This window comes from Leptosomus discolor, chromosome 6, assembly GCF_034619465.1.
Source record: "Leptosomus discolor isolate bLepDis1 chromosome 6, bLepDis1.hap2, whole genome shotgun sequence".
Taxonomy (NCBI): Eukaryota; Metazoa; Chordata; class Aves; order Leptosomiformes; family Leptosomidae; genus Leptosomus; species Leptosomus discolor.
The window spans coordinates 52093039-52112010 of record NC_141396.1 but is presented as its reverse complement, the minus strand read 5'-3'; the positions used below and the strand labels follow the sequence as shown (position 1 = coordinate 52112010).

General features: G+C 39.4%; 1 protein-coding gene across 8 annotated transcripts in view; it reads left to right on the top strand.

Moving 5' to 3' along the window:
• PARD3 (par-3 family cell polarity regulator) overlaps positions 1–18972 on the top strand; it is a 453974-nt gene that overhangs the window by 339022 nt on the left and 95980 nt on the right. For all 8 annotated transcript variants that reach the window (XM_086466464.1, XM_086466465.1, XM_086466463.1 and 5 more), the window contains one exon: positions 14663–14920. In XM_086466464.1, the coding sequence (XP_086322590.1) occupies positions 14663–14920 (258 nt within the window). The remainder of the gene's footprint in view (positions 1–14662; positions 14921–18972) is intronic.

The following is an 18972-nucleotide window of genomic DNA, read 5'->3' as shown; positions in this document are numbered from 1 at the left end:
TGCTGGAACAATTAGAAATGTCATCTGGGGAGACCACCCACCAATCTTACCAAAATTGCTGTAAAATGCTTGCTATTTTTAAATTCTCCAGATGTTGGAGTAACAGTTCATCCAAGGCCATAGGACATTGTCCCCATGTCACTATTCTTTAACAGTGGTTTACTCCACAAGAAAGAAGTCTGCTTGCTTTATCCTTGAGTATCTGATCTGAAAATCCTGATGCTGTGCTGTTAGAAAGGGTACTTCTCCCCAGCAATGGCACCAATCGAAACCGTAAGGCAAAACTAAGCAATAGGTTTTCTGAACTTGGCCTTGTCTCCTAAGAAAGAGACTATACTGCAGAGTCTTGAGGAAGTTGAATAAGACCTGAATTCAATTAGCTCTATTCCTGTTCCACATCACAGATATTTTATATATGTATATGCTAACATGGAGCCCCTCTGTGCCATGCTGTCATCTCATCCATCACTGGACTACTAGAACTGGGTACTGCTGAGATGCTACATTCACTCGGATAGACTGAGAAAACAGCCCTGGGCCCTTCTTTGTTTTTGTTATAGAAAGCCTTTTATCAATTCCAGAGTGTCCTGATTCACCTGTGGCTGGCCCATCTTCCTAAGAGCAATGTCTTGGATTTCACAGGTTGGAGATGCATGGAGTATCATGAGCTTTCAGAAATGCTTCAAACTACTTACAGTAGGCATTGTTTAAGTCTATATAGGATATAGACTATGTAGGATAGACTTAAAACCAGATTTTGAAACTTTTGTCAATGACCAAGAGGAATTAGGGTTACAACCCAGTTTTCATATGGATGGCCACCTTCTGCTGTGCTACCAGATCTAAGCCTTTGGAAGCACACAGACCTTTCTACTTTAGAAACTCTCAGCATCTGGTCTTTGAGGGCCTCCGAGGATAGGGTTTTCTCAATGTGTAGGCAATGTGTGCATCGATATCCTCCAACCCGATTGCTCTGAAATGTTTTCTGGCTTCCTCAAGACCCTGTAGTATAGTCTTTTTCTTAGGAAATGTGAAGACAGAACTGTATAGAAAACCTACTGCTTTTGTCTTCTGGTGTTTATTGGTGGCCCTTGCTGGAGGGAGATGTCTCTCTAACAGCAGGTTCTGATACCTTAATCTCTCCCTCTTTCGCCTTTGGATTTTTCCTTGGATTTCTTTTTTGTTGGCTTCCCCCTCCACCCCCTGCAGCTCAGTGTTCATTACAAAATAAATCTTCAGCAAATCAAAAACCTTTGCCTGTGTTCTGCCCTTATTCAGCTTGGGCACGCGCAGTTCTTGACGCCCGCCTGGGAAGGCCATGTGTGCCGGCCCTGTCTTCTGCCTTGGGCTGACTTCGTCTAGGAAACCAAGTGCTTCCCAGCCCAAACAACTTTACTCTTTGTACCTGGTTAGTAGATAACAGAGGAATGAAATAAACATACTTCTTTGTGAAGTTTTCAAGAAATTCAGCTGTATCCAGCACGGTTCATTGCTAGATAATGCTTAAAAGATGAAAGTTGCAATTCTAATGTAATCTCATGATTCAGAGTATGAGATCCCAGCTGTGGATTAAAGCTGTATGCTTTAATCTGCCTCTAGAGGCACTTCCTCCTCTTGAGAAGAGTTTACAGGATATTTTCTCTGTTTGGTTGATACGCTGACTTAAGAGCTTTACTAATGTTCTATAAATCTCTGGGTTACCATAAAAGTGTTTTAATCTTAGTATTGTATTCTTCCTCAACTTCCACTGAAACGGATGCAAAATCGGGTACTTAAACACCTGTGTTGTGAGGATCAGTCTTGAGGAGATAAGGAGAAACCTTGTGGAAGAGGATTAAAGAGCTGTTCTGGTGGAAGTGCTATGACAGAGGCTCCAGAAGCGCTGAGAGGATGACGGAGCAGTCAGATGGGGGCTTTTGGAGCCAGGGGCTTCCTCGGCTCTGAAAAAGCAGCCATACAATTCCAGTCTTTGCTATACTTGTTGGACAATTAACACGCTGCAAAGCAATACTGAGCCTCGTGTGTACACACATATAGTTTCAACTGGAAAAAAACCTGCCGCTTTGCTTCTTTCCCCTGTTTATTTTGGAAACATAACCTTTTGCTCATTTAGGTCACAAAGGGAATTAAATTGACATTGTTCTGCTGTTTGCGTTGCCCGCGTCTGTGCCAACGCCAGCAGCGCGGGCTGCGGTGTTGGCGGCGGGGCAGAGAGGGGGAGCTGCGGGCTGGAACCCTCAGCGAGGCTTTGTGTGGCCAAGCGAACCGCAGCGCCGTGCCATCGGCTGGGGGAGAGCTCTGTGTGTGACGGGGGCTGGGGAGATGCTGTGGTGGCTGGGGGTAGGAGGCGATGCTGCTGCAGCTGCCACGGTGTGGCAGGAAGAGTGGGAGAGATGCGCGAGGGTCTTGGTCTTGCAGAGATGCTGTCCGGGGGAGGTGGATCAGGCATTTGTCTCTGTATTGGCAGGTTTGCTGTTACTTTTGGAGATCGATCAATAGGCTGACAGCTTTTTTTGTGTGAATGTAAATAAGGCTGCAATTTCAGTGGGTGTTGTTCACGTAATGATTTTTCCTAAATTCAGAGTGAAACATTCTGTCTGTTCATTAGTAGTTAAAATAACATTGATATTTTTTTCCTGAAGGATTTGGTCATACCATAAAATGCTTCCTGTATGTTTCCTAAGGGTATAAGGGTCTTTATCTCCAACATATAATACACTTCTCATCTTTCTCTAGTACCATTAAAGCCACAAGCCCTTTGTTGTAAAAGTATACTAATGAATAGAAATGTTACAACAAGAACAGAAGTCTTGTGTTTTCCCTTCATCATGCATCATCCATTTTAATTAGACGAAAGGGTGGTGAGTACTGTGACAAGAGTCTGGAATTAAAATCATTAATTGATGTCAAGCTGACGAGAGACTGCTAACATGAATTTACTGACAGCAGGAAAGAAATTAACCTTATCACTTTATTTAGTACATTGGGACTATTTATTATATTTTCCTATGCAAGTTCGGTATGTTCCATTTATGATGATAAAGACAAATAATTAATAAAACCTGCATAAAGTTTTATTACCTTCTATCAATGTACATGAAAACCACATCAATGACTTACAAAAAACCAAACCCACCACATCCTTCTAATCAATGTAACTCACCAAAACCGTTACAGTAATATTTTTGATATTTTAAATGTGTAACATGCCATGCTCTTTAGCCAAGTAGAATTGAAAAGTGATCTGATTTAAAACCATGCCTTAGTTTCTTAATGTCAGTGTTGCAAAAAATGAAACATATTTTCTCCAGCAATGACATTGATTGGAATAACTGTCTGTTTTGATCATCATTGGAAGGTCAGCCTAACAAAGATGAGTTTTAATGTTAAGCATCTCTATTCTTTAGATGAAAGAGTACAACAGTGTCTTACAGAATGACGGCAGCATCCTATAGATAATTTGTGACCCAAAGGTCATAATAAAAGAATAGAGGGGAGGTCATCCTGTAGTAAAGGCCATCTGGAACTGTTAAAGTATCAGATGGAGTAGGGCGCTGAACAGCAGGACGCTCTTGGTGTCTTTCCAGATTTCCCAGAGAGACCATAATATTTTTATTTGAAAAACCCAACTTTTTTCCCCTTAAGCAAAATATTTTCATCAGGCAGTTTCATCTTACTTCAGGAAAAAAGACAACATACTGTGATAAGGAAAGGATTTTTGTTTCTTACATAGCCTAAGTGTTATCTGTGTCTTTAAAACAATGCAAAGGTTCAGCTTTAGTTTTGTTGCTGCTGTATTTTGATGCCACTTAACAGCTTTCCCAAGAACTATTACCTCTAAATCCATTATTACTGCAAACATTCAGATGATAAATATTTTCTGAAGTGACTTGTGTAAAATCTTTTCTGATAAAACTTCCATCCGCTTCCCAGCCTGTGAGAGAGGAGAGAAGAAATTCCTCTGTGAATCATAAAATCAGAGCAATGTGTTTCTCATTCTCACTTATTTTGTGATGGGGTCTGCCTGTGAAGAGATATTCCAGTTTCTGAGATTTGTAGCATTGTTTTTGGCAGTGGTTTTTTACATAATGGATGAGAGTGCAGGACGTGAAAACTAATCAATGTGAATAATTTTTCTAAGAGAACACAGAAATGAAGCATGAGAATATTGAGCTTCGGAACAACATTTCAGACTAGTTCCACTTCATAAAAATACTAACTTTGAGAGATACGTAAATTGAAGCTTTTGTGGAATAATAGTTGCTGAGGTAGTTTTTTAAACAAAGCTCCTCACATTCTCTGGCTACATATTGTAAGTATTGAGATTTTAAGACATCATGCTAAAGTATTTTTCCTCTATTATTCCTCTGCAGTCATTCAAGACATTGTACTGGGCAAGGTCCAGGCAAGTTCCTTGCAATATATTTAAAAATATAATATGTGTAGTCTTTGTAATACTCTGTGTTACAAATTTGATTAAGGTGTCTTGCAGATAGTATGAGTTCAGTGCGCTCTTAGAAATTTCAGTTCTAAGTAAGAGCGCTAATATGTTGTGTTTCACTTAAGAATGCTAAGAACTTAGGATAAGGCAGCAGTATGTCTTTTGATGTCCTGTAAACTGTGCTGTTAGTGGTAAAGTTGATGTAGCAAATATTTATTTGAGAATTAAAAAAGCTGTACCATAATTACTAACTTACTGAACTTATTGTTGCTGAGTTGAACAAAACTGAAAACCCATCAGATTTTTCCAGACTGCACTACAAGAGTATAAGAGTAAGATAAAACACTAAACCCACTCTTTTTTCTAATTCTTAGGCCCAGCAGTAAGTATTTGACTAACCGGAAAGACATGTAATGATATATTCACAACAGGCAGATAGGTCCCTCCTCACACCACAGCTGGAACTATTATTTTGTAACCAGTTACTAGAACAAACCTTTTAATGGGTTGTAAGAAACCTGGCTCTGTTTCTGACCATGCTGTAGATTTATGCTGTCAGTACTGTGACCCAGGAAGGTGTTACAAGTGAATCCTGAGAGGTGTGTTGAGTGCTAATTTGCAAGTCCTGAGCAAAGATACGACTTATAAGCTATGTTCTCTATGGATGTTGGGTTTTTTTCTTTTCCTTTTCTTTCAACTTCAGTATATGAGATTCACCTAATCCCTTGCTTTGTTGTAAGGTTTTTCATTGTATTTTGTTGTCACTTCAGACTGTTTCATTTTCCAGCTTCAGGATTAAGCTACTTTATACATAGCACTCTAGAAACACGGAATAATATACCTGAAACAGAGCTAGCGGCAGAATTTTATACTCACTTTTGTTACTAGATGTCAGCTAGATGAGTATAGGTGCTGCATAGGGTCAGCTCAACCAGCTGATGACAGCACTGTAGCTGGACCTGCAGTTACTGCCTGCAGTATCTAGGAATGACTGATTCGATACATGCTGTGATATATGGTACCATTTGATATATGGTATGCGTGTGTCACTTGTTTCTTGCACATATGGGAACAGCTGCTCCTTACACGTCTAACTGTGGAATTCAGATGTTACCCACCAGTGCTGCCTTCTGGCATTGTTCTCCAATTGGCAAAAAAAAAATAGGGGAAGAAATGGTCCAAGAAAGCCTGCATGCGAGAGGATACTAGCGCTCTTAAAGTGAGGAGGGATGGAAGCAGGAGCTCTCCCAAGTCATGTTTCAGCAACAGCTGAATCTCTTGATCTTCCTTTCTACTTCAGTCCAGCAAAAGAGCTACACAGATTAGAGCTAAGTTAATTTAATGATCAAGGATCTGTTGTCATAGGTGTAAATATTAGCTCTTCTGTCCAGTTTTGTAATGCAAAAGAAAAATAAAATTCCATTTTGCTTAGAGACAGCAATGACGTTCTTTGATGCAACATGGTTCTCAGCAGGATAACAGTCCGTTTCCCATCTGGGAGATTCTCCACTGCTGGGGTCGCTGACCCTTGGATCAGACATGAAAATAAGAAAGAAAATTTCAGTTATGATAGTGTTTGTTTTGGAGACAGGAGGACCTATACTGCCTATGTACCTGATACGTTCACCTTTGGCTGAAACAAATCCGTTAAAACAAGCACAGCAAACATACTTTCCACCCCAAAATGCTGCAGGCTGTTAACTGCAAAGTAGTCTAAAAGTTCCATTTAAATTAAGTAAGGTGGTAATTTACAGATTTTTTTAAAGCAAAATAAGCAAGAATTTTCACTTGTGTACTCCAAGATCCAAGAAAGCGGGTTAGAGGTGCTCTGCTGGGGGCACGTATCTTTGCTTTGGAAAGACAAAGGGTGAACCAAGAAAGTCAGGGGATAAGGAAAGGTAAGCATGAAATACATGAGAGATTCCACCAGGTTAGAGGAGATTATTCTAATGTCTCCTTTAGTTTCATCAGTGTCATTTGGTTTCAAATTGGTTTGCACTTCAGCTGCTTATGCATAGTATTTACTTTTTCTCCTGCATTTTTTCATTTCTTTACATCTTCATTTGTATTTTGCTGCCTTCTTTAATACCCTTCTTAAATATAACTCCTTATAAAAATGAGCTTGTTGTTCTCTTCTTAATGTATTAGGGAACTTACAGTAATCACCTTATCACCTTTATCCTTCCCCCCCCTTTTTTTTTAACTACAGCCCTCCTGGGTTGCAGCTCATTAAAGGTTTTTGAAATTCTCATGCATCTCTTCTGCATGTGGGATTTCAGGAGGGGGGAACTTCAGAGAGACAGTAAGTATTATCACATATTCTAATTGGCAGATAGGCTGTGATTCTTGAAGGAGAAAGAAAATTAAGACTGTCTGATTGCGTAGATGCATTTCTCTAATTTCAAGGTGGTGGGCAGCTTTTTTTTTTTTTTCCCTCTTTGTATGTGTCCCTGTTACATTTCTCTGTTGTTGTAGAACCAATACGTAGGAAATGTATGTGTGTAAAATTTCTATGTAGGTGCAGAATTATAGATCTAGAAGAGAAATCATGTCACTTTTCCAAGGCAGGATCTCCTGCAAGGTATTTGTTTAATCCTGGGGTTTTTTAGTTTACAATGACACAGACTCTGCAGCTTCTCTCGGCAGTCTTTTCTGTTGCCTTTTCATTAGGAAGTTACCCTGCCCACACTGTCTATTCTCAATTATTCTTGCTGCAGTTTAAATATCTAGTACTTGCATTTGAGACAGAAAACAGTATTCTTTTCCTCCTTATGTGTCTGGAGATTTCTGTTATGTTCCCACTCTTTCTTTTCCCCAACAGCTTGATATTGCTGACTGTGACTATCTGTTATCCAGTAGAACTTCCAGAACCATTCCTGAAAAAGAAACTCACAGATTTTTCCCCTACTTTTAATTGGTATGCTTAATTATTCCAACTATGTAAATTACCTTCCAGTTGCTCTTATTGAAGTTAATTCTATTTTTGAAGTCTACACTGTCTATTTTTCAAGAACTTTTGAAATGTTAATCCTTTCCTCCAAAGTTCCTTCATTTGTTTTTTTTCTGCAGATTCAATAGCATCCTGATTGATAATTAAAATCCTGAGTAAATTCAGAGAGAGATCCATATAGAAAATGTCTTAGTCAATCCATCTAGTGTGACTGTAAGTTGCTGAAAGCTACTGTCTAGATACTCTGTAGGAACTGTCGGGTTCAACCTCTTGTATCCATCCTGTAGCTGTTTTTCTTAGCCTGGGACGTGCTGTTTCTGATCTGTTCACAAGGCCTTTTACTGTGTTGTAGAAGGAAATCCAATTGACTTGACCACATCTGTTCTCGATAAATCTATGGTGGCTACTGCTCGTCCCTTTATCTTCTCTGTGCTTACCAATAGTTTGTTTCAAAGGGCATTGAAGTTAAACCAATGAGTCTGTAATTCTCCTCCATGTTTGACTTTTTCTAATTTTTCAGTATTTCAGCTATTCTCAACAAGTTCTCCTGGTTACTGAAAAAGGTCTGAGACTGCCTCAGACAGTTGTGTGTGCCTGATGAAGTTCAACTAGCTTAACCGGTTTCTAGCTGCTACTTTTGCTGTTAGATTGGAGATTTTTTTGGTTATTGGTGGCAGTATCAATTGTGCTGGCCTGGCCACCTGCTTGCAGTCAGCCATTTCAGTGAAGACAGATGCAAAGAAAAAAAACCATTAAGCCTTAGGTCTCCTCAGCATCATCTGTCAATATCGTTCCCTTGCTACTGAGCAGGGGAGCAACCTTTTCTTAGCTCTTCCTTTTACTGCTAATGCAATTACGCAATGATTTATTGTTATCTTTAAAGCCCCCTGCTACTTTTGTTTCACATTGAGCCTTGGCCTTTCTGATTCTTTCCCTTTACGCTTGTGCTTATCCATCGCAAACTGATCGCATTTTGTCTGTGTTTCTTCATGCGTCTGAGATCAGAGGACAGCCATATTTCAGCCAGCTGGCCAGACGTGTATGTACACAGGAGAGAAGGCAGAATTGTTAATATTTTTCTTTTAATGACTTGAAAAACATTGGTCTCCAGCCTTTCCATTTAAAAATTATATTTACGTAGCAGTTTCTGACTTTTTTTAAAAAATATGCTAAAGTTTAGAATGAAACTGGGAGGGGCGCAAATGAGGTAAAGGAGGTGTCTTGTTTACAAGCTACTGCTGTTGCTGCCCATGATTATCCATTGCTCACAGTGATCCTTTAGAATTATTTTCCCAGGAAAGCAGATGGCTTTGCTGAGAGGTGGTTATAACTGTGATAACTGACTAGCTCTAATCTTGATAAGAAAAGCTAAGTGTCATATGCCGGTTCAGGGGGAAATCACAATAATGCCTATAATCAAGGTACCCTCATTAGAACAGTAGTTGTCAGAAAAATTCTGCTTGGATCCAGACAAAGGTCAAAGAAAAATACAGGAGAGGACAAACTCCCATATTGACTTGATTGCCAAAAATTAGAAAAAGGGCCATTAAAGCCCTGAAGGCAGTCAAGGAGAGGGGGAGGAGGAACAGCAAGACCTGGCTTAGTTGCTGGCAAGCTCTGCCTGCAAGGTATTTTTCAGTAGCAAAGGAGGAGGGGACAAATTTGACAACATTTGGCTACTGGCCAATGCACCTCCTGACCTCTTTATTAGCAACGATATCTGGCAAAAATTGGACTGAATGTGTTCATCCTGTCTGACTAACTTAAACAAGCTGACTGGCTTTATAAACGTGTCGTTGTTTTTCTCTGTTTTCAATCCATCATCCCAATGCATGCCAGTCTGATGGCAGAAGAACTGAGAACTGGCAGCGGTGAATGGCTGTCATTTAGCTTCTGTCCGTACGCAATGCTGTTTCTATCCTTAATAAACATTGTCAGCCATCTCACATATGTGGAACTGCAAGCGTTCAATACTGATTTTGTAAATGAGTGAGCCTCAGTGGAAAAGACGAGGTTGTGGATTATCACTTGGGCAATAGCTGAAGCCTGGCAGCAGCAGGAGGATTAATTGAATTGACCAAGCAATTGCATACCAGAAGCAGCCGCCAACTTTGTTTCTGCTCTTGGGGGAGGACATTGCTGCCATTGCAATGGCAAATGTTATGTACTAGCCATGAATATCCTTCCTATGCTGTGTTTGTTAATTAAGATAAATAGGTGATTTTTTGCGGGGATCTAAATCAGGAACATGAAAAATTCCCACAAAGGACACTGAAGCTCCCGAGGGATTTGGGATGTATTTATAATTTCACTCATAACACTATGTGAAGTTAGGGTCTATTTCTCTTCTTTTGCAAACTTTGCTTGTTCACTTTTACTCGCAACAGCTCTGCCAGCATCACAGATTTGAGTTTTCTGTTGCTGGAAAAAGTTAAAGTTTAGTTCAGACAGAAATGCTGTAAACATTTGGCTCTGGGTAGGATTGGGCTCTCAGACCAGTGTGATTATTTAGTATCCACATACGAGCTACATGGCTAAATGCCTTTTGTGGTTAAGGGCGGGATACTCCACACAGTTGGTAGAGCCTGGAGAAGGGTTTGGCTTAACTTTAAAACAGCCACGTTACAGATGTTCAAATGAACTGCTCTCTAGACCCCGCGGGCAGCCTCCTGATGTGACTGAATCTTGACCAGCTCCTCTGGGAGTCCAAAACATATGTTGACACCTAAATTTAGGAGTCTAAAATGGTAGTTGCCTTCATCTGAAAGCTGAATCTCACTCACAGAGTTTTGAAGAAGGGAATGAGGTAGCTGCTGGGGCTTTTCCCTTACTGTTGTGGCCACCATTTCACATGCATAGGAAACACTATACAATGGGTATGTCTATCATTACTGGATTAGCTTGCAATGAAAAGCTCCTCTAACAATTATAGGAAGTTCTGCAGCTAACAATATTGTCATTTGAAGCAGTTATCATTAGCTTTTGAATTGAATGGCACACAAATGCATGAGGATAGTTTATACTTTGCTGAACATTATAATTTCAGTCTCAAAAGCACGACAGTATGTTGTTGACATTTTCATTATTAAACACTTCAGCAAGAAGGGTTTAGAAACTTCTTGGGATAGCTTTTGTATTTTTAAAAGTTCGGTTACATTTAAACACTGCAAAATTGATTAGCAGATTTTGCAAAATTCTTTGAAGATGAAAAGAGTTATGTGAATGCTAAGCGTTATTATTATTGTTAAACCCCCACAAAATCTGTAGAAAGGCCATAAATCCTCAAAATTAGCTGATCTGAAATTTCAGACATAGGCATTTTTATTGTGCCATGTCATGAAGGAATACAATTCAGTGAAGACAACTTAATACATGTATCCGCATTGTGGAACCAAAGCTGTGGTCAAACACTTCTCCAGATACTCAATTTCAGTAGCGGGAGCATTGCTGATTAGGGCTGAAGTACAGAGCAAATTCCAAGTTCTCGGCTGTGCAGTACAGTGTGTTTACGTAATCATTTTAATCTTTCCCACAGTAGCCTGCACTGGCATTTCCCGTATGTATACTTAATGCAGTAGATGCTAACAAGTGATTTAGGCCATATCATGCATGTACATGGACTGCACAAGGAAGGGGGGTCAACATAAAAAATATTGTCGCATTAAGTTCAGGTTCCTATATGAAAACATATTCAGAGTTAAAAACTATTATAATTGCAAAAAGGATAGTGCAATATTCAGCTGATAGCTGTTACTCTTTTCAGTAATATGCCTACATATTTTTCCCTGGTCATTTGGTTCCTTTAAGTTGGGAGACATAATGATTAAATGTAGTATGGCCTGGAAAAGGTAAAAACAAAGCTGTATTTGAAACAATATTCAAAAATATGTTAAGTAATCAGAATACCTATACTTTTGTCATGTGAAAGTAATTGGACTTGCACAGTGGTTTAAACTTCAAGCACAGAAAATTAATTAAGAAAAAATCAGAATGTTTTGAGTGTCAGTATAGTCAGACATAAATTTCACTTTAGGGTTATCCTTTGTTAAGTGTTACTCTCTGCAAATGGTTACTGGGTTCTTTGGTTATAATTAACATGAAGATTTATAATGCGTTAAGACTCCGATTTTTAATACTACATATGTGTATTAACACAAGTCTAAAAATCTTCCTGGTTGATATGAACATAATTACTTGCATAACACTTCAACAATCAGTTCCCTCCCATTTGAAACAGGAATAAGTATCCCTCATTGAACTGTGCATGGGAAAATCTTAATGTTCTTGCTGCAAATGGTGCTGCGTCCAAATGTATTAAGTAGCCGATAAGCAGATACATGAGAAAAGTTGATTAACATGAAATGGGCGATAATCCTGTCTGCACCTGTGCAGAGTGGTGTGATATTCATGGTGAAAAGTTAGCTAAGTTCACCAGCATCTCTCTAGCAGTCAGTGTAACATTGATGCCGGTATCACCAGATACCACCAGGTAATTCTGTTTTATAAGCACTTCAGATAACAATATTTCCTTCTGACTGAATTGCTCAATGCCACATTATTGCTATACTGTCAGATTTCATACCCTGAAATTCTGGTTATCTAAAATACATGGATTTTTTTTTTCTCAAATTAGTGTCAGCCAGTGTTCCAGTATGTGATGATACATTGTCCATTGAAATTACAGTTACCTCTAGCAATGTCTAGGAAATTTCTGATTTCCTTTGCTTCTCCCATTCAGAGGATAAATATCAATAAAGTGCATTTCTCCATAGGGCAATTAATACAGGACTAAAAATTGGGAGTGAAACCTGGAGAGAGAGGAATCAACAACCACTTTTGGGTCATTTTCGGGCCTGTTTTTCCTTCTGCATAGATACCTTCCAAGTGATTACGGTTGTAATACTTCTGAATTACAGCTTTGGAGTATAGGAAAATGTAAAATGTATATTTTTATTTAAAAAATAGGCATTGAGAAGCACAGTTTAAGTTTGAAGTGAGTTTTGGATTTAAACCTGAGTCCTCCTTCACTGTGAATCAAACAAAAAAAAAAAACAAAAAACAATTCCAGCTTGATGTTGCTGAAGTTCCAGGATAACATCCTGTCAGCTGAATAGTGTTACAGTTTTCATTTCCATTTTTGCCCGTTAAAATAAAAAAGCAAGTAAAGAAAGTAACTTTATATTTGCAAAATTGCAAAATTAAAAATTTACGTTGGTCTAAGTTAAACTCTCTTAGATTTCTTCTATTTGTTTTTTTTTGGGTATGGTTGTTTTTCTTTCCACTGTGACTGAACACGATTGAGAGTTGTGGTGCACAAGTGAGTGGAGGTAGACATAAAAAGAGGAATCATGCTGAGGTATAACTTGTGGCATGTAAATGAATCACTGAACCATCAACGTAGATGGCACTGGCTGTTGAAGGGTGTTCAGCCAAACGGTTGTATCCCAGATCAGTATCCTTGGTCGATACTTCTAGGGTTTTGGGGGGAAAATAGCTCTGCCTATCCATGCCATCCTTCTAGTCTCTTCTTTTTTTTATGGCGATCTTTGTAGCACAGAAAGAACAATTTGCTTGGGATGTTCACATAGCAGCTCAGAGCTGGATTCACATGCTTTAACACAGACATCTTGTGTCTCTTGAGTTATCACAGTCTGATATGTCAGTGCAGGGCTGGCAGATGTGACAAGGACCCACAGGAGTCCTTGCCCAGCAGCTGGAGGTCCAGCAGGATTACCTGGGGATGGCCATAACTGCTTGTGTTTGAGCAGCTGAATCAGGGTTGGGTGTCCAAGCTCCCAAGGAAGACCTAAACGACAGCATCAAAAGTGTCTATAGAATGACTCCTTTCGTGCTAGGACACACCGACCAGCATGGCACCCGCGTAACTCTGGAGTCTGCTGACTCTCTGGACTGTAAAGGGAGCCTGCACACATAGCTGGTGTGACCTCACCTACTGCAGGCGCCTAAATTCTGATGTCTTTATCTGCAGCCTGAATCCCACCCTTTGTGTATCCCCTTCTCTTCTTGCAAAGAGTAATCTCAAGTGGGGCTAAGTTTAAAATATCCCAAAATGTCAAAGTTACCTAAGTTTAAGGCTTTTCTATTTTCAAAAGAGACAGAGGCTTTGAATAGGCTGCTCTTGTTAGAAGTTGGTGAACAAGCTGTCTTTGGAAATGGCATGTGACAGAGGTGCACGAAGCTGAGTCTGAATGGATGGATGCTGTCACACTGTGTAGCTGTATTAGATGAAAAAGGAGCACATTTTACTAATGGAAAGGAGGAGACAGCTGAGAGCTTCATTTTGCAATGATGACAGAGCATTAAATTGGTCTGGGGAGACAACATTGGGGGGGGGTGGGGATGTTTTTCAGTTTGCTGTGCCATGTGTGTGTGTGATACATCAAATTTTCTAAAATGCTAAAGAAACTTCGAAGCCCAGATCAAATTTTAGTAATAGCTCTGTGTACTTTTGAAAATATGACCTGTGCTCAATTTGTGTTTGTCATATACCTAAATGTCATCTTTTTTTGTCTGTCATTTTATCTGTCATACAGCTAAACGAGTGCACCTAGATACAGAACCCCAGTACAGCATCACCTTTCATTTGTAACTTTAACATAAGGCATATGTTGTTTCTTTCTGAGAAGAAACTGCCTACTTTTGAGAGATGCCAGATTCAGTTTGTTTACATTTTAAACAAAACATGCAGATTTTAAGCATTTCATATAAGAATTTACTTCTGCTGTTTACTGCATGCATGCATACATAAATATATATATGTGTGTTTCCTATCTTTACGAAGTTTTTAAATTCTGAAAGAAGTATGAAAAGAAGTATGATTTTTGTAGTATTGGGCCAAGAAAGTACATTAGAATTCCTTTCCAAATACAGGCATTAGAACCATTAAGTCTGTTAGGTTTTGATGGAGTACAATGCAATAGGAATGGTGTCAGGCCATTCTCAGCTAATAGCAGCTGGCATCCTAAGATGCATGAAACAACAGGTAAACTCTGTTTACCAAAAGTTATGGCTAATCATTATTTAACTGATAGCGAAACAAAAGACAGTAGATAATCAGACTTCTTCCATAAAGACCACCAGTGTTGATTATAGCATTGGTTCGATCTAGGCTATCCAGAGACTTCATGACAAACTGAAACTGGAAACGCTTCAGTTTTTTTCATGGTAGGGCTACCTAAAGTGTCTGCTAACTGCTGCTTTCAAATGATTGAGGGGAAAAAATTAGTTTCAGCCTTCTTTTAATTTTTCAGAATTCAAGCAAAAACTCGAGAATTTCGAGAGAGACAAGCTCGCGAACGTGACTATGCAGAGATACAGGATTTTAACCGGACATTTGGCTGTGATGCAGACCCAATGTACGCTGGGATTGCTTCCTATGACTCTTCTTCAAATAGCGGCACGATAACACTGAACACGCGACCACAGAGCCCAAGGGAAGGGCAGACAGTAGAAGCCTTGTATGCCCAAGTAAAGAAACCACGGAATTCAAAGTCTTCACCTGTAGACAGGTAGGCACCAGACATCAATCAATACGCTCTTTCAAACTCTGCCCTTGTAATGCTTTTGTCATGGGAGATGACTGTACGTCAATCGGAAAGTCAGAATGGCATTTTTATTAATGGGTTTTTAAAAGCCTTTATGTAGAAAAGTATTGAGCTCACACAAATCAAACTGTAACAGAATGGGACGTGGAAGTTATTTTCTGCAGGGCAACTGCTATTCTTCTCATTCTTCAGATGGTTTGGAATTTTGGAGCCACCATTTAGTTATCATTCAAATTAAATTCAAACTTGTAATGGCATCTGGTTTATTTATCAGAGCTCTAACTGATATAGTTGTGGAATACAACATTTCCAACCTATTCACAGCAGTTACAAAATCTCTGTAAAGCTCTTGTTGTTAAAGCAAAAGTGGGTTAAAGCTTACCTGGATTCTAGTTCTGCTATAGTTCTGAACTTCAGTCTAACGGGTTGAGCTTTTTGATTATATATAGACCAAGTGAATAAACTCCAGTTTTGACTAGTGAGTTACTGTCTCTTCTCGGGCTGTAGCTTATGATTTATACTCTTCCTGTGGTTACTTTGTCTGAACTGTGTCATGCTTGGTTTTATGCTGAAATTGGGCAAAATTCCGGTTTCTGTTGATGGAGTTTTGAGTTCATTTGAAAACCTGAAGCTAAACCAGGCATGTAAACTAACATAAATCAGAAATAACCAAAGGCAAAATTCACAGCTTTTTTGTACTTCAACAATGAAAATACATCTGTTTTCTTGGCTTACATCTATGATCTTGTAGTTCTGCATTTTCTCAGTTTTACAAAAACTAACACTAAAATCCTAGCACAGGAGGTATCGTTAACTCATTCAAAGGTTATTAATCTAGCTCATAGTAAAACCACTTGGTGTTTTGTTTTCTATCCCATTCTTTCCAGAAGAAAAATACTGGACTTCCAGTTAAATCAGCAAAGCAGTGTCTTTGGTTGCAATGTTTGAGATCTGTGTAGCTCTACATGAAGACTGACGGTCATCATGCGTATTCCATCTTTTGTATTTGGTCTTAAGAAAAGTAGCTGCCATGCAGAGTTCAGCTAATTGTCTAAAACTCTTCTTAATTGAGGACTGAGACTGGTGTATTTAACCCTCTACTAAATCTATTTTGAAAAGTTCTTTTACATATGTTGGTAAAAAGATATCCTCTAATATGACAAATAGGAAAATCTCAGATGCATTGTCAAATGCATAGTTTTTTGCTAAAATTCAGTAGCGCAACTGCCTTTTTATGTTCTCATTTACACTGTTCTGTTGTGCCTCGCTGTGTAAAAGGTCTCCTTTTCATATTAAATAAATGTGATTTATATTTTGTGAATATGTACCTTATTTCAGTGAAGGAAGCAAAATAATTTTAAAAAATGACAGCTTTATCTGTGCCCTTGAAATTTTATCTTCCTTTCTCTTACATTGACTAGCGCTGGTATGCCCAGGTGCCTGACATTTCAGCGCTTTTGTGCTTTTGGAAATCAAGATAGCTTGGTTGGATATGGCTGCCACGTGGTGACTCTCACGGCTGTTTTTGTTAGACCAAAAGCAGTGTTTCATGCTGGAGTTGAATGGCATCAATGTCATATCAACAAAAAAAAAGTTCTTTGATGCAAACGTGGCACGGTGAAATATAAGACCTGCATGACCTAGCTAACTCTGTGTGATTGCTGATAAAAGAGCTGGGAGAGAGTGAGTAAAACTGAAGATAACGGAGTACCTGGGAAATCTGATGTTAATCATATGGGTAGGACTGAAGAGCAGTGTGGTAGTTTTGCACATTCAGGCTGCTCCCGGAGCACACAGTGCTCTGTCTCTCAGAGGTGGATTGCGCTGTGACAAAAGGAAACACCCAGTGAACACAGCAGGCTTGAGCAAAGGGAGCAAACACAAGTCAGGGACTAGAACTGGGGCAAGAAAAGCAACCCCCAGTCCCGTGATAAAGGGGGGACAAGGTTATTATTTGCTGTAAATGTGCTCTGAAGTACTATTCAGGGGTCTGAGGCATGAAGATATCTAGTGCATGGGGTTTTCTTTCCTCTCTCGTCACACCATTATTAACAGCCAAACCGTGGAGCTGGTAAATACCATCCGGCTCCAGGAGACCTTTTGGGGAATGTCACAGCGACTTGCGCAGTCTCAGACTCAAATGTAACTCTCCCAGAAGTCAGGTCTGTACCTCGGGCCCATCGCTGAGAGAGCATGTTGCCTGCTTTGAGCACAGAGGAGATGGAGCAGCTTTCAGTCTTCCTCGAGGTGTGTGAAGGATGTCTGGGAGCTTGACCCTATGTAATGTTCAGCAGGAGAGCCTGGATTGTGGCTCAGCTATCTTCCCAAGCCTGCTCTGCATTTTACAGGCTTCATCTTAGATGTACTAAGAAAAAAATTATCTGAGCATCATTTTAAGAAATAGTTGTGGCCGTGTGGGCCTGAGGTGCTTGTTAACTGTGTTGTCTCCTCATCTGTAGGATACCTGTCTGCTCACCCCATGTGCTTTGCAACTTGTTTCTTGCTGTCCTTTTCCAGCAGTGAGTGCTTCCTCCTTCACTTGGTGTCTCTCATGACACCCTTTTCCACACCAGGCATCCAAATGCCTCTTCATGAGGCTCTTTTGCAGGGAGCTCTCTTCTCTGCAGTCTGATTTATCCTGATAATGCTACAAGAAATTAGAAGAGAAATAGTTGGTTGCAGTTCTGCATCCTTAAAATATTGGTTACATTAGCGTTCACCTACAGTGAGCATTATTTTCAGTGTGTTTTACCCCTTTGTCCTGCCATCCTTTCCTTTCTTCCGGACGTTTCAGAGGTTACCTAAATGGAAACGGTCACTTCCAGCCTTTGTGGATGGGAAGGGAAATCACTCACAGCACGTTACCCTTGCGCTGAACTGCCAGGGGCTGGTAACAGCCAGGCTGTCTCAAATCTTTAGCACATTCGTATTAAAAGCAGTGTTGTTTATATGGGAAATGTTATTTCTATTACAGTTTGGTGCTTAGTGCCAAACAAAATTTGACATTTAAGTATGTCCAAAAGGTAATTTAAAAGTCTCTTAGAAAGAAGCCTATAACAAAATGTCCCATAATAGTTTGCATGCCATTGCTGAACATTTATGACAAATTTTTCCTTAACTTGAAAGAGAATTACTGTGCCTGTGTGTGAGGCCTTGTCAGGGTTTGTTTTTCTTTAATATTCCTTCAACTTCTCTCTTATTTTCATCAACACATGCCACCAACTGATGTAAGTTTAACTGTGTCATGGTGTATGAAAAGTGGAGGACAAGTATGCAAACTGATGATCAGAATAATGGACAATTTTATTTTATTTTTTTGCAAGCTTAAGGGTATTATGAGGGCAACTACTATAGTGCTTCAACAAATTACAGTACTATCAAGTTATCGGGCAGAGATCCATCCCCCAAGTTATTTTATAACCTAACTCGAAAGCAGTGTTAAAAACAGGCCTGTTTCTTCATTCTCTTACTGGGATGTATTTTATATTTGTGGGTATCCCAAGCACTGCAATTGTAGACAGACAGTAGAACAACATGGTTATACCTTAAATAGTTTGTCAGTTCATTTCTCTGAATTAGAAAGTGGGTTGTATAATGCCAAAATACAGTAAAGGAGAAAGGGTTGTTAACTTACTCATTGGAGACTCATACATCTGTATGTGTGTAAGTGGCATTGCTCTACCCCTCGCACCAACAATGGCTGTTAAAAAACCCCAAGCTAGAAAGAGTAAATTCTACTCAAAAATATCCTTAGGATTTGAAGCTGTTTTAGAATTGCTTTAATGCAGATTTATGTTGCATCAGAGTTAAATCATTGTTGAATACTGTTGGGGTTTGGAGGGGGGGTGTTGTTTGGTTGGCCAATTTGGTTTTTCAACATATTATCTCTTAAACATGTAGTTAAAATATGGGAAATTCTTTATTTTGGGCTTCTTATGTGATCCGTGCATTACGAGTAGCTCCTGTGAATCTTGAAACACTTTAAAGTCCAGTTACACTAGTCATAGCAAGTTCTC